This window comes from Staurois parvus, unplaced genomic scaffold (assembly GCF_062004578.1).
Source record: "Staurois parvus isolate SC_StPar_1 unplaced genomic scaffold, SC_StPar_1.0 ptg000019l, whole genome shotgun sequence".
Lineage (NCBI taxonomy): Eukaryota > Metazoa > Chordata > Amphibia > Anura > Ranidae > Staurois > Staurois parvus.
Genome location: NW_028317815.1, coordinates 16,725,001 through 16,740,807, shown reverse-complemented (window position 1 = coordinate 16,740,807; position 15,807 = coordinate 16,725,001). Strand labels below are relative to the sequence as shown.

At 42.2% G+C, this 15,807-nt stretch overlaps 1 protein-coding gene across 1 annotated transcript in view; it reads right to left on the bottom strand.

Annotated features, from left to right (window-relative positions):
- The window catches only part of COG5 (component of oligomeric golgi complex 5), a 430,205-nt gene that overhangs the window by 387,818 nt on the left and 26,580 nt on the right, over positions 1 to 15,807 (bottom strand). Inside the window, exons 4-6 of the mRNA XM_089685182.1 lie at positions 12,968 to 13,022; positions 12,816 to 12,885; positions 1,081 to 1,201 (exon numbers count right to left, since the gene is read on the bottom strand). Coding sequence (XP_089541308.1) covers positions 1,081 to 1,201; positions 12,816 to 12,885; positions 12,968 to 13,022 — 246 coding nt within the window. The remainder of the gene's footprint in view (positions 1 to 1,080; positions 1,202 to 12,815; positions 12,886 to 12,967; positions 13,023 to 15,807) is intronic.

The following is a 15,807-nucleotide window of genomic DNA, read 5'->3' as shown; positions in this document are numbered from 1 at the left end:
GAAGAGATATAGCGAGATTGCTTAATTTCACAAGAGTAAAATCTAAACCATAAACAGGTAGGAATCTTTCATAGATAATCACGCTGCACCAAATAGCCTCATTCTACATTAAGGCTGCAAAAACATGGATATTATCTCTATACCTGAAGGAAGAATATACAAAAAGTCCTATTTACTTCACAGGTGATAAAGCCACAAACGAGTTTCCAATGTCTGCAATATGAAAGGTGTAGAAATAAAACCTAAAGCAGAACTCCGGGCAAAAAAAAAATTTTTTTTACCATGCATTGGGGCCCGTTTTTTTTTTTTTATGGGTGAGCACAAAGCTCATACTCGCCTAACCCACTGATCCTTTGGAAAATCACGCTCCTCCACGGTACAGCGGTGGGCTGTTCCTGTCTATGGAGCGTGCTTTAAGCATGCTGATGTCAGAAACAGCCTATTTACAAGACCAATGGACAGCGGGGGGGAAAGGCAGGAGCCAAAGGGACTGGTCTTGTTTAGGGAGGATTGGCAGGTCACGTAAGTACATCTCCACTGTCCTCACCCCTAGAACAAAACAAAGTACTTAACCCATACAGTGCGGGTACAGAGGTCTGCTTTAAATACTTAACAGAAGCCCAACATAAGAAAAAATAAAGCATTCTACTGGCCTCTTTCTATTCCAATAGATATCCTAGAGTGTCTCCAACGTGGAGATGTCTGAGTTGACCGAGTGGAGAAATACCAAGTGTACAACCTAATGCAGAACAAAGCAAACAATGCATTTCCTCACAAGGCAAGGCACCTTGTGATTTCAAGCAGACCATCCATAAAAATGTCTGTGTAAGTCACCCACTGTAACCTAATTTCAAATAACTTATGCCAGAAATGTTCAGCTATAATTCACAAAATATGATACAAAACACAATGTGCCTGCCACTTCAGGCAAATAGCTTAGTGGACTGTAACAACCAAAGGTGAGATACACTTGATATCAAGTAATCTGCATGTATCTAAATTGTGCTGATGCCATAAAATAATTGCCAAAAAAAATCAAGAAACAAAATACAACTAAAGGAAAAAAACAGGAGAACTTACCCAGCTCATTAAGACTCTGTGCAGCTTTAGTTATCTCCCTGCTGCCGCCCTGCAGCTGGCCCTGTAGCCTCTTACTAAGATACAAGATGCGAATAATTCTTCGAAGCAAATCACAAGCCGACTGAAAAGAAATAATTTTTTCCATGAATTATTAGGAATACATTACAGTTTATAATCAAAATGCTGGAATATCATGCTAATGCCACACACAAAGCGGTTTTACTTTGAAATGTCCTTTCATTTTGGGTGGTTAAAGAATTAAGTTTACATCTTAATGACACTGAGAGACAAGAAAAAAAACGAACCAGAATCTGAAGCAATCATTCTAATTACCCCTCAGGATCCCTTCAATTTTGTCAGTCTGCTACACACTTTGTTCAACAGTACCAAGCCTTCATTAAAAGGGTTCCTTTGAAACCCTGAAAGCATAATAAAATTGAATCTGGACCTGATACTTCTACTTTTGGCCCTTTTCTTCTTACACACCCAGTCTCTACTCGAGCAAAGAGCCAACTTTTGGCCACCACTCCTGGGAATGCTGGCTTAAGAGAAACAATCCCTCTACACTGCTTAAGAGCCGATTTATACATGTGTGATGCAGACTGAAGCTCAAGTTTCACAGCTAATTGATACAGAAGTTGTTCACCGGTTCATGTCAGGTTTACATCAGGTTCAGGACATGATTAGCTCAGGATCTTATCCTGTTCACACATATGCAGTTTAGAAACAGCTCCCACAGAGGTCAATAGCCTATAGTTCAGACCTGAACCAGACGTCACTGCTCATAAATCATACATGACTCTTTTTAAAAACGCACTGAATATGCATTGCCAGTGTACTGGACATATGTGAGTGGGCACCATAGAAAGCAATGTTTTTTCATGTCATGCAGATTGGATGAGGGTCAAACCGCATCCAATTTGCATATATGTGAACCAGCATTAAGACCTGTTTGAGAACACCTTATGCTTTAAAAAAGAACTCCGACTTCCGGTTCTGGTGCCACAAGGAGAGGAGGTGAGCTGTCCCTGCACCCGCTGCCTTCCTCCACTGCGTGGTTATAAGCCTTCTATGGCTCGTGGGTTGACCCCCTCTCCACACCCGCTGCAGAAGGGGAACCTATGGACAATTCACGTTCCCGATATTCCTCTGCCCCTCGCCTGTCACAAGGGGACACAGCGGCCGCTGCAGCCAAGATGGCCGCCGCATACATCAATCACACAGACAAAAGGGACCACACTCCCACACTGCAGCCGCAGCTCTCTGCTCCTCAGCCTAAAGACCCTGCCTCCCCAGCGGGCATTGCCCAAGCGGTGATGGCACTCCTTGATACAATCCCCTATACTCTCCTCTCCATACGTCTCTCCACATGCAGGGAAAAAAATGCCAAACATAGTGTTTTATCCTTTTAAAACACTGCTTTATTCCTTCCAAGTAGTACACTCACATTTACTGAAATCGACATAAGGCAATCCAGTGAGTAACGAATCCTCCGCCGACCATTGAGTCATGCACCCGCCGTCTGTCAAACAATCCGGCTATCTCCGAGTGACGTTGCAGCCCCACCCCTACGCGTTACGCCACTGGTCACGTGGCTTCATCAGGGGGTATTGATGATCAATAAATCACGTCTCTCCACATGCATTTTTTCCCTGCATGTGGAGAGACATATGGAGAGGAGAGTATAGGGGATTGTATCACCGTGAGGAGGGAATAATCCCAGAGGGGATAATCAGTGCTAAAGGATATCCCTGTTCCACAATCTAAAGAGGAGAAATCTTAATCAAGCAGGTTCCAAAGGAGGTGAACCAAAAGCGCATATAGCCTAATTGTAGGCAGATAAGGAGGTGAGCTTACATCTGCACTAATTGGAGGATTCACAACACAGTCACGGATTCACAATCAGTCACGGATTGAAGATTAATTATAGCACAGAGTCACTATATATATTTTTTTGATTAATGGGACTTTGTTTTTGCACAAAATTAATCAATTCATTTTATATGAGTATTTATTCACAAAAAATTTTTTTTTTTAATTATTATTTTTCACTAATTATGATTCACAATTAATTATAATCAATTATATAATCACGGATATGGATTAATATTATGTTTTATATATTAAGTTATTATTATATATGAATTTTGGGTAAAGTTATGTATTTATGTTTTAATAATTTTTGTATATTTGATCACTAGGAAATATATGATTATTTATTTTGGGATTATAAGTATCTAAAGAGATATTAATTAATAACGAGCGCAACACAATATGGTGGAATGTTTTTTCCTACTTTATATGAACTCTTATGGGAATGTGCTTGAGTCTCATCTTTCTCGGATCAAGTTCTTCGGTACATCAATCAAATATACAACATCTCTATTTCCAAAGATCCTCTGTCTCTTCAGTTACCATGACCCTACGAATTTGGCACATCCTAACAATATTCCCCAGTGAATACACATTTGTCTATTAGTAGCTCGCAGAGCCCTCATGCGAGCTTGGATCCATCCAAACCCCCCATCTCTCAAAATGGTGGCACAAGAGCTATCAAATCTATTTAAATTTGGAAAAGCCTGATACCATCACTCAAAACTTCAAGTCCACATGTCGCTTTATCTCAAGATGGAGGCTATATGGAGCATTCCTTTACACCTGCTAATTAGCTGCTCATATGGAACCCTTCCGTTATACAGATTGGTATCTCAAAGCTCAACTAACCAATACTTCGGGTAAACGCCAAGTATCCATCCCACCTTCTAGCCCCATTTCACAGTTATCCTCCTCCCTGTCCAACAGTGGAGTGCACGCTCCTCTCTAAGGTATCTAGCCCACATAGTAATTCTCTCCAAATGTCTTCTCGGATAGAGATGTACTTTTGTTCAGGCTTCTGCAACCATGCTTCCATTCCTACGGATTTGCTCAATTTTGAGGTTCAGCTCTTTTTACTGCTGTTAGGGACATGTTGGCCATGGTATAGCTGAGGCTCGTAGCTGCACGCGAATGCGCAGGCATGGCCTGCAGGTGCTTGTACTGTTGTGCGTGTCCGTGCGCTTATGCACACACATATGCGCATGCACGGGCGTACGTGCATGGAAATGTGCATTGGCTAATTCTGGCACCCATTTGCCTAGAAAGGTGCAGAAGCTGCACTAGTGAATTGCTGTCTATTCTGCAGCTCCCCCTCATGTATTCCTGTGCCTGTTCCTGTTCGTGATTACCTGTGATTGACCCCAGCTTGTTTCTTGGACTCCGCCTCTGCCTTCTGACTCTGCTCCCACCATCACGGACCTTGGCTTGTGACCCAACCATTGTTCTGCCTGCCGTTCATGTCTGATCCGCTTATCTGTTACCGACCCAGCTTGTCTGACCCTGCATACAGTCTGCTACCAGCCTGCTCCACTGCCTGCCTGCTCTCAGTCTGCTCTGCCACCAGCCAGTCCAGATGTGACGTCTGCCTGCTACCAGTCTGCTCTACTGCCAGCCAGTCCAGCCATCCCATCTGCCATCAAAGTTCCAGCAATTCTCGCACAGACTACAGGACTGACCAGGCACCCATACCCCGCCGTGCTCTTGTGGTTGCTGTCCCACCTTCAGTGACCCTTGAGCCAGAGCCGTACGAGAGGCCTTCCTTTGCCATCAGGCTCACAAGTAAGGTACATGACAACTGCTATGTTGTATCATTTATGTCTATTTCTGACACTGTTTCTTTCCCATTATAATTGTACTAGTTTAGTCCCTACATATGTTGGCTAAATGATTGTATTCTTGTACTTATTTTACAAAAATCCAATAAAAATTACACCCCCCTAAAAAACACTAAATAGTTAATACATCTGTGAAATTCTCTACCTTTGAAGAGAAAAGTCTAACTGAATTTTCAGGAAGTCATCTCTGTAATTCAAAAAATAACTGCATCTACTCTTCCAAGGAGGAGGTGTAACAGCAGTGATTACATCATATCCTCTCCTCTCAGGAAACTACACTTCCCATCAACCACTTGGATTTGGGCTGGTACAGTAGGCCTCTTCATGTTGAATGTGTACTTGCCCACTTCAATTTATACAGCAGGACAGTTAGATTACAATCTTATAAATGTAAATCATGCATGTGAAGAATGTGAAAAATGTTTAGTTCATGCTATGTAGTCTACTTTAAATATTTAATTTTCCCTCCTCTAACCTTTCTGTTACTGGCTGTGGCTGTTATCCTCACATGCGATCTCTCCCCCTACAGCCACAACAGCAGATAAACTAATTGCCCTTACATGCTTTACATTATTCATTACTGAATTATAGACACTTGTCCATAATTATGTATTTTCCCACTGTATTCTGCTGTAATAAGTTACGGGCATTGATAGGCTGTACTGATAAGCTTCACTTATGGGCACTGATAGGGAGGCTCTGATAAGCTGCACTGATAAGACAGCATTGATAAGCTGCACTGATGGGGCTGCACTGATGGGCACTGATGTGGTGGCACTGATGGACATTGATGAGGTGGAACTGATGAGCTGCACTGGTGGGCCCTAATGCGGCATCACTGATAAGTTTCACTGATGGGTACTGATGAGGGTGCACTGAAGGGCACTGACAATCTGCACTGATGAGGCTGCACCGATAACTTTGCACACCATTTCATCCATCTCCCCTAACCAGTCACAACAGCTGCTCGGTACAGCACATGAACAAATGTAAATAAAGTGCAGCGCTAAAATGAAAGATATCCAATAAGGAACAAATCCTATGTAAACAATACTGTATGAGTATAAACAAAGAGTCCAATGTAGTATATCATATGATGGCTTGATTAGCCCAGTGTGAAAATTGATCCGGTATCCAGGTGAAAAAGTATGGAAAGATTGCCCACTCACCAGAAGCGCAATCTTAATGCGCATATAGAGATCACAAATGGCCGGAGGTCCCGTGCAGGTACTACCTGGTACTAGGATGATCCTCAGGAGGTCCCTCTATTTGGTAATGGGTAGTGGGTATACCGGTCTGGTCTATGACTCGCTTCTTAGACCTGGACAGGTCACCAGGAATCCTGGGCTGGGGTGTGAAAGCTCAGTGCAGAACAATAAAAATATAGAAGCTCATAGTGTAGTATTCAAATGATTTATTGAGCATAGAGATAAGCGGTATAGGTGGTGTACATACACAGGTAAAAAACACACAGGGTGACTGTGAGTAGCAATGCAGCATAAAGCTGCTGAGTGACGTCCGGCGGCCATGGCATCACCCCTACAGCAGACGTATTATTATACGAAACGCGTCTAGGAGGAGCCCTTGCACGCCTTGACGTCATGCCGCCGGATCAGGAGGTCCGGCGGCCACCATTTGTATTATACTGGTCAGTGTATTCAGCAGCTTTATGCTGCATTGCTACTCACAGTCACCCTGTGTGTTTTTTACCTGTGTATGTACACCACCTATACCTCTTATGTCTATGCTCAATAAATCCTTTGAATACTACACTATGAGCATCTATATTTTTATTGCTCTGCACTGAGCTTTCACACCCCAGCCCAGGATTCCAGGTGACCTGTCCAGGCCTAAGAAGCGAGTTATAGACCAGACCGGCATACCCACTACCCATTACCAAATAGAGGGACCTCCTGAGGATCATCCTAGTACCAGGTAGTACCTGCACGGGACCTCCTGAGGATCATCCTAGTACCAGGTAGTACCTGCACGGGACCTCCTGAGGATCATCCTAGTACCAGGTAGTACCTGCACGAGACCTCCGGCCATTTGTGATCTCTATATGCGCATTAAGATTGTGCTTCTGGTGAGTGGGCAATCTTTCCATACTTTTTCACCTGGATACCGGATCAATTTTTACACTGGGCTAATCGAGCCATCATATGATATACTACATTGGACTCTTTGTTTATACTCATACAGTATTGTTTACATAGGATTTGTTCCTCATTGGATATCTTTCATTTTAGCGCTGCACTTTATTTACATTTGCTTATTATAGAAAGGTTTTGTGGTTCCTTTTGATGCATATAGCTGTTTCCATGTGCGCTCGCTAGGTCTCACATATATAGGTACAGCACATGACAGGAGAACGCTCTTATATTGGACTGCATAGCTTGATTACCTGTGCCTATCTCCTCCATGGACTGCTCATCTCCCAGCAGTAGGACATGTGTGTAGGGGGCGGATAATCAATCTGTACAGTCCAATCTAGCGATCCTGTGTGATCTACTGTACAGAGGAGTGCTCCGCTGACAGGAGGGTGGAGGGCACCTCCTCCCCAATCTTTTCCCTCTACCGCTGTCTGCTCACAGGTCACTGCGCCAGGCTGACTACTCATCTCCCAGCCCTGGGTGTGTGAATGGGGGAATGAGCTCAGCTGGCCATGCATGGACGTCGGGCGGTATCAGCTCCAGGGACTGGGTTGATTGAAGCAAGATAGCTCTGGACAGATATGAATGGAGGGGAGAGTGGTGAAAGGAGAAATGTAGCACTGAACATAAAGTGCTCAAGAAGAATAGAATAAGTGGCTCCTGCGGGAGGAGAAAAACTGAATTTTTTTTTTTTCACTTTCGACACTGGGATAGGGGAGGCTGGACAAACCCAGAGTGTCCTGCCTCCATGAGCCGTCTCAGTCCATCTACTACAGCAAGCAGGGACAGAAGTACATCCCTGCCTGCTGTATAGAACTACAAATGGGAAGTGCCAAGACCGGTGGCTGAGGGAATAGGAGGCATAGCAGCCACTGGTCTTACAAACAGGAAACCACAGGGGATTAACGGTTTTATATCAAAATCATCAGACTATTTCAGAGCAACTACTCAGTTAACAAGAACATGGAGGACATATTCAGGGAAGGTAGGAAATCTGCAAAAAGGATGTTAAATAATTTTTGCCCGGAGTTCTGCTTTAAGAGATACAACATCCCACAGCTTTCTTCTACTTCCAGTCAAGAAGATATGTCATTTGCACATTCTATGCGCCATTTTTCTCTTTTGCAGATTTATACAAACTTTTAAACAAATGCTTCCATATACATATAAACTGCCTGTACTAAACTCTTTTCGAACCACATTTGGCCTAAAATGTTAACCACAGCACTGACCTGTGGGTGGGGATGTTTTCTCATTATTATTGTAGTTCACCTTTGACCCTGTCTGATGCTGTGTAACTGCTCCTTCCTGTGGCTGTCACCAACTATATTGTGCATATACAGTGCTCAGCATAAATAAGTACACCCCTTTCCTTTTGAAAAGTAAGATTTTAATCAATATCTCAATGAACACAAGAATAATTTCCAACATTTTGACAAAACTGAGTTTTATAGAACATTTATTTAGCTCATTACATGAAAGTAAGGTTAATAATATAACTTAGATTACACATTCTTCAGTTTTACTCAAATTAGCTGATGCAAAATGAATAAACCCCACAACAAAAACTACTACATCTAGTACTTTGTATGACCTCCATGATTTGTAAGGACAGCACTTCTTCTACGCATGGAATGAACAAGTTGGCGACATACTGCAACATCTATCTTTTTCCATTCTTCAAAAATGACCTCTTTTTGAGCCTGGATGCTGGATGGAGAGTGATGGTCAACGTGTCTCTTCAGAATTCCCCATAGGTGTTCAGATCAGGAGACATACTTGGCCACTGAATCACTTTCTCCCTGTTCTTCTTCAGAAATTACACATTGGCCTTAGATGTGTGTTTAGGATCATTGTCATGTTGGAAAAGTGCATGACGACAAAGGGCACCTTTGTGACGCCATACAGTTTTGAAGCCATCAGTTCAAAAATCATTTATCTTGGTCTCATCACTCCAGAGTACAGAGTCCCCATAGTCTTCTGCTTTTTCAGCATGGGCCCTGGCAAATTCTAGGCAGGTATTTTTGTGCATGGGCTTTAGAAGAAGCTTCGTTCATGGACAACACCAATGCATGCCATTCCTCTGCAATGTACACCTTATTGTGTCATGCTAAACAATCACCCCAGTTTGGCTTTCTACTTCTTTAGCTAAGTGTAGTGAACTTTCATGGCGATTTTATTCAATCCTTCTCATGAGAAGATGTTCCTGTCGAGGTGTTAACTTCCGTAGATAGCCTGGACGACTCTGTGGAATGGTTGAAGTTCCATCTTTGTTAAATTTTTCTATCACTTTTGCTACAGTATTCTGACTGATAAGTAAAGCTTCGCTTATCTTCTTGTACAAAGAAATTATTTTCATTCTCAGGACTTGTGACATTTCTCTTCCATGTGGTGCCATTGCTGACAGCATGAAATGGGAAGGGGTTTTCTTTGTTAAGTAACGCCCTTTTATAATCAACTGTCTGCTTGAACACCTGTTTAATGAATAATTAAATTCACCTGTAGCTGAATTTTTGTTAATTAGGATTTTGTTGTTTAAAATTTAGCTTTCATTGGGGTGTATTTATTTTTGCAACATGGTCTTGAATGAATTTGTTAGGAAAAATACTTTTTTGTGTGTGCAAATTAACAAACCTTGTTTGCAATCAGTGGTCTGCATTTGTGTGAGTATTTTGTAGTATAGTGACCTGAAAGGAAAGTAAAGGTTTTCTGACAAATCTGTTGGGGTGTACTCATTTATGCTGAGCACTGTATATAGCAGTGGTTGTGCTGGTGGGTTTAGCTCTGAAGAAGGGTGTCAGCTTGCCAGCGCAGCATTATGGTGTATTTAGCCATGCTGTTTCCACACTGGATTGAGATATAAGTTTCATACAACACCTGTATACATTTGTTTTTGTAAGTATCCACTTGGCTGTATGTTTTAGTTTCTACAATAAACCTTCGGTAATGCTCTAGGCGTGTGTACCCTCCTGTGTGCTCTACTAGATTCTCCGATCTTAGGAGTGCTGCATCAACTAAGCATTCCTGAAGAATGTTATTCATTGCTTTTGATAATCTACTACACAAGTAGACTCTGTACGCTGGAAGTGTTTTGTGTGAACAGGTATGTGTGCAGAGCTGAGACATCATCAAAATGAGGGGAAAAAAAACTCTCTGGGACTCAAGTGGATTTAGGGAGAAAGGCCTGGGGACTCAAGTGGTTAAGTGAGAACTGCTCAGGGCCCACGTGGCAGTTTTAATGCATCACTGATAACCATAACTGCCATTTTTTTTCAGTGCCTCAAACAGCCTTTCTTGCTACACCACAAGGATATATTGAACCAGGTGTAAACAGATGAGCTTTTCCTAGTGATCTTATCCATTTTCTATTATCATCCATTATTCCGGCACAGACTTTGTATATTGAGCCAAAGTGTTTTAAAAGTCATAGGAAACTACATGCAGAAAGCTAAGCCCTTTTGGGTACCACCTTCTGATAGGTATGATGATATGTACCGTCAGCTGAGCTTACCTCTGCACACACTCGCTCACTACTTCACTTACACCACCCTCTTCCAGGCAGGCATAATCTCCAAGGGCGGGCAAATCCCCTTCCCGCCCACAGCAGTAGATAGCAAAGAGAAGGCTCCGTCTTGTGGCATGTTCCCGCAGTCCTGCGCGAAAGCACCTGAAACTGCTGGAAGTGTGGGATAGGGGGAGGAGATTCCATCCCCGATGTGCAGACATGTAAGCATCAGTATTAGAAATGGCAGTAAGCTGTCCCTGTGGCTCTGATTTCTGGGACATAACTCGGGACAAGAACATGGGAAGACAGCTTACTAGGAAGCGTAACTGTCCGGCCAAATTTGGAACAGTTGGCAAGTATGGATATACTTACCACATACATGTATCCACATACAGTCAGGTCCATAAATATTGGGACATCGACACAATTCTAACATGTTTGGCTCTATACACCACCACAATGGATTTGAAATGAAACAAACAAGATGTGTTTTAACTGCAGACTGTCAGCTTTAATTTGAGGGTATTTACATCCAAATCAGGTGAACTGTTTAGGAATTACAACAGTTTGCATATGTGCCTCCCACTTGTTAAGGGACCAAAAGTAATGGGACAATTGACTTCTCAGCTGTTCCATGGCCAGGTGTGTGTTATTCCCTCATTATCCCAATTATAATGAGCAGATAAAAGGTCCAGAGTTCATTTCAAGTGTGCTATTTGCATTTGGAATCTGTTGCGGTCAACTCTCAAGATGAGATCCAAAGAACTGTCACTATCAGTGAAGCAAGCCATCATTCGGCTGAAAAAACAAAACAAACCTATCAGAGAGATATCAAAAATATTAGGCGTGGCCAAAACAACTGTTTGGAACATTCTTAAAAAGAAGGAACGCACCGGTGAGCTCAGCAACACCAAAAGACCCGGAAGACCATGGAAAACAACTGTGGTGGATGACCGAAGAATTCTTTCCCTGGTGAAGAAAACACCCTTCACATCAGTTGGCCAGATCAAGAACACTCTCCAGGAGGTAGGTGTATGTGTGTCAAAGTCAACAATCAAGAGAAGACTTCACCAGAGTGAATACAGAGGGTTCACCACAAGATGTAAACCATTGGTGAGCCTCAAAAACAGGAAGGCCAGATTTGAGTTTGCCAAACGACATCTAAAAAAGCCTTCACAGTTCTGGAACAATATCCTATGGACAGATGAGACCAAGATCAACTTGTACCAGAGTGATGGGAAGAGAAGAGTATGGAGAAGGAAAGGAACTGCTCATGATCCTAAGCATACCACCCCATCAGTGAAGCATGGTGGTGGTAGTGTCATGGCGTGGGCATGTATGACTGCCAATGGAACTGGTTCTCTTGTATTTATTGATGATGTGACTGCTGACAAAAGCAGCCGGATGAATTCTGAAGTGTTTCGGGCAATATTATCTGCTCATATTCAGCCAAATGCTTCAGAACTCATTGGACGCCGCTTCACAGTGCAGATGGACAATGACCCAAAGCATACTGCAAAAGCAACCAAAGAGTTTTTTAAGGGAAAGAAGTGGAATGTTATGCAATTGATATTATTGATTGGCGCTTTCTTTTTTTATACTTTCTTAATGTTATGCAATGGCCAAGTCAATCACCTGACCTGAATCCGATTGAGCATGCATTTCACTTGCTGAAGACAAAACTGAAGGGAAAATGCCCCAAGAACAAGCAGGAACTGAAGACAGTTGCAGTAGAGGCCTGGCAGAGCATCACCAGGGATGAAACCCAGCGTCTGGTGATGTCTATGTGTTCCAGACTTCAGGCTGTAATTGACTGCAAAGGATTTGCAACCAAGTATTAAAAAGTGAAAGTTTGATTTATGATTATTATTCTGTCCCATTACTTTTGGTCCCTTAATAAGTGGGAGGCACATATGCAAACTGTTGTAATTCCTACACCGTTCACCTGATTTGGATGTAAATGCCCTCAAATTAAAGCGGACAGTCTGCAGTTAAACCACATCTTGTTTGTTTCATTTCAAATCCATTGTGGTGGTGTATAGAGCCAAAAATGTTAGAATTGTGTCGATGTCCCAATATTTATGGACCTGACTGTACTTGTAGGAACATTCCCTAAAGAGTTTAAGACACCATGGACAAGTTTTATGAAATGGATTTCCAAGATACAGTATATGCAAATACCCTTTGATTGGACCCTTGTGTGCAGTTGTGTATAAAATATTTAGTACTTTATTGTCTCAGTTTACTATTAGATTTAACCATAATAAATGATTTTAATGTCTTTGTAATGTTTGATAGAGTTGAACTATACCAATAAGCTTTATCACCATAGAAAAGACATATTTTAGTTTAAATAAGTAACCCTACCTGCAGACGTGCCAGCTGTGCAGTGCGGGATACAATTTTGTTATATGGATCTACAATCTTTGCTCTTATTCTACAATGGAAACATAGGATTGTTTACTTTATTAAACATGCACCAATTATCAATACATTTAACACTAACATTTCATGCATACCTGTCAATTGCACTTTGCAAAGCACCAATTCTAGCCTGCATCATCTGTAAAACACCTGTAAAAATGACATATGTCAAGTAAATGTAAGTAAATATACAGAAACACACACACTCCAATGAACATCACTCTTGTTTCCTTTATGTTATGTGCAAAAGACATCTGCAAATCTTTAGCAATCACAGTATGGTTCTTTATCACATGTTTGAGAGATATATGCATACTCTTGTATCTGTATTTGTAGGAACCAGCTTCATAGCTTCATATATAAATCCTTTTGTAATCTATCCCATGCATATCAACGACTCTTGTAATGAAGTCCTCTGAAATCTATTGATTGAGCTGAATTGCACTTCCACAGAATTGATTGTGTACTTGCCAGCAACTGTCAGACTTTAGATGACCTCTGACCCTCTAGATGCCTTGGCAACAAAAGGCTCCTATATTTGTATCATGCCAGACATCTTTTTCTGCTATGTACCTTGCACAGCAATTGTGGTTCACTGTTCCTCAGTTTTGTAGAAAGCAATGGATATTAAATCAAAGAAAGGAATGGTGGGTGGCCTGTCATGTACCATACTCCAGGATATGTAATATACAGGTAAATCAAAATTCCTCTGATCTTAATTGTACAGTACAAAAGCAACATATTCACACAACATGGGGTGTCCCTAAGCAATGAATACCAAGGCTGGGCATCAACTAGGCAAACCGAACTGTCAAATGGCCCAAAGAGTCTGAAGACCCAAGTTCAGAGTGTGCTGTCAAAACCTTATGGCTAAAACCTGCATCTGCAAAAGATTGGACTTCCACCTGGTAAAACTTTAAGAAAGTAAAAACAGAAGACCAAAAGCTCTTCTGTTCAGTACAGGGGGAGGTTTCTGCTTAAAAGCAAAGCGGTTACAAACTCTTACATTTTTTGTTTTAATAAAACAAACATGTTATACGTACCCATTACTGCACAGAGCAGTCCTGAACCTCCTCTTCTGGTATCCCCCCCCCCCCCCCAGGACTCCCAACTTCTCTTCTTCAGTGTCTGCAACCATGGCAAGCCATTGGCTATGGGAGCAGACATGCAGGCCTGCTCTAGAGCCAGGCTGTCTGCGTCCGTAGGCACACACAGCATGGCAAGTCCTCGCCTCCCCCCCCCCCCGCTCCCTCCTCACAGGATTTGAATTACAGCAGCAGGAGCCAATGGCTCCATGCCTGTGCCTATGAGAGAGGCAGAGAAGACAAGCGCTAGTATAGATGGGCATAGCACTGGGTTGATACAGAACTCAAGTAATATGTATAGAATGCATTAAGGTAAAAAACCTTTTGACTTTAGAACTACTTTAAGAGCGTAAGCTCTTGCAATCAAGTTCCTTATCCATCATGCAATGGTGTATTTTGAAACAGGGTGCCCCTTGGGAGGTCCCAAGGAGAGAAAAAACAAAGAGAATCTCTATGTCTGATGGGCGTAGTAGCTTTTAGATATACTCTAATGGCTCTGACTACATACAGGCAATGCAAGGGGTTTCTTTTGGATGCTTAGGAGCAGGGCAAAAGTACAGCAGTATAATGTCTACATTGAGGTGAAACTCTGAAACCACCTTTGGAAGAAAGGGTGGTCTTGGGCATAAGACACCCTTGTCATTGTGGAGTATAAGTAAAGGCTCTTTACTGGAAAGTGCTGCAGATTCAGAAACACATCTGGTAGACACGATAGCTACCAAAAAGGCTACTTTGCCGACAAAAGCCTCCAGAGGAATATCCTTGACGGGTTCAAAGGGTCATTTCTGGATGGCAGAGAAGACCAAATTAAGGTCCCAGGGATGCACAAGGTGCTGCAAGGAGGGGGCCTGATATGAGAAACACCTTGAAGAAAAGCATTCGTTTTTTTTGTTTTTTTCTGAGGAAAGCCAGAATGCGAGGCACAGAGTAATCTCTGAGATTAAACGGACTGTGTACACACCAGGTAAAATAAGATTTCCAGGTGCAATAACAGATCCTGAAAGTGGCCTTACATGCCTTCAACAAGGTAGGATCCACAGAAATTCCTCACTTTTTTTAAAACCTGGGTTTCAACGGGCATGCTGTTAAAGCCAGAGACTAAGAAACAGGGTAGAAAAAAAGAGGACCATGAGATAGCAGATCTGGCCCCAATTAGAATCACCACTTTTTTCTCTTGCTCTATTGTGTGGAGCAGGCAAGGCAGAATTCACACTGAAGGAAAGGCAGAAAATTAGCCTGTCAAAAATATGTAGTGAGCGCAAAAGAAAAAAAAAAAAAAAACTAGTGAAAGAGCAGCTAGCACAAAGTGGTAAACCTTCCTAGTCCACTAAAAACAGAAACATATACAGAAAGTGCAGCGCTTATGTCCAAAGCATATGAAGAACACAAAATTATTCCTGTGTAAACTTCTATAGGAAGCAATTATACAAAAATATATACAAGGGACCCGTTGAGAAAACACGTAAGAGAGCAGCCTACGTGCTGATGTCACGCCGATGAGACCATACGATGGTCCGGTGCCCATGTTTGTAAGTGAAGCTGTATTGCTTTTATGTGCTCCACGGGGATGCGAATATATTTTTATGCAATAAAATACTACACTATATGCCACCATTTCTGGGCCCTGGTTTCTGAGCTCTTTTATCTAGGATTCACTGTCTCCGGATTGATTGCTTATCCATGCACTGGAACTGATACATCTGCCTTAGAGGGATCCATATATAGAGCCCAGCCGCACTGGATATTTGGCCATCTATCCCTGCAGTGGAAAGGTTACATCTTTCGGAGAGATTGCCTGTTACTTCTGGTGAGTGCATAGTGGTGGTGGATTGTCACAGATGCACTCTTCA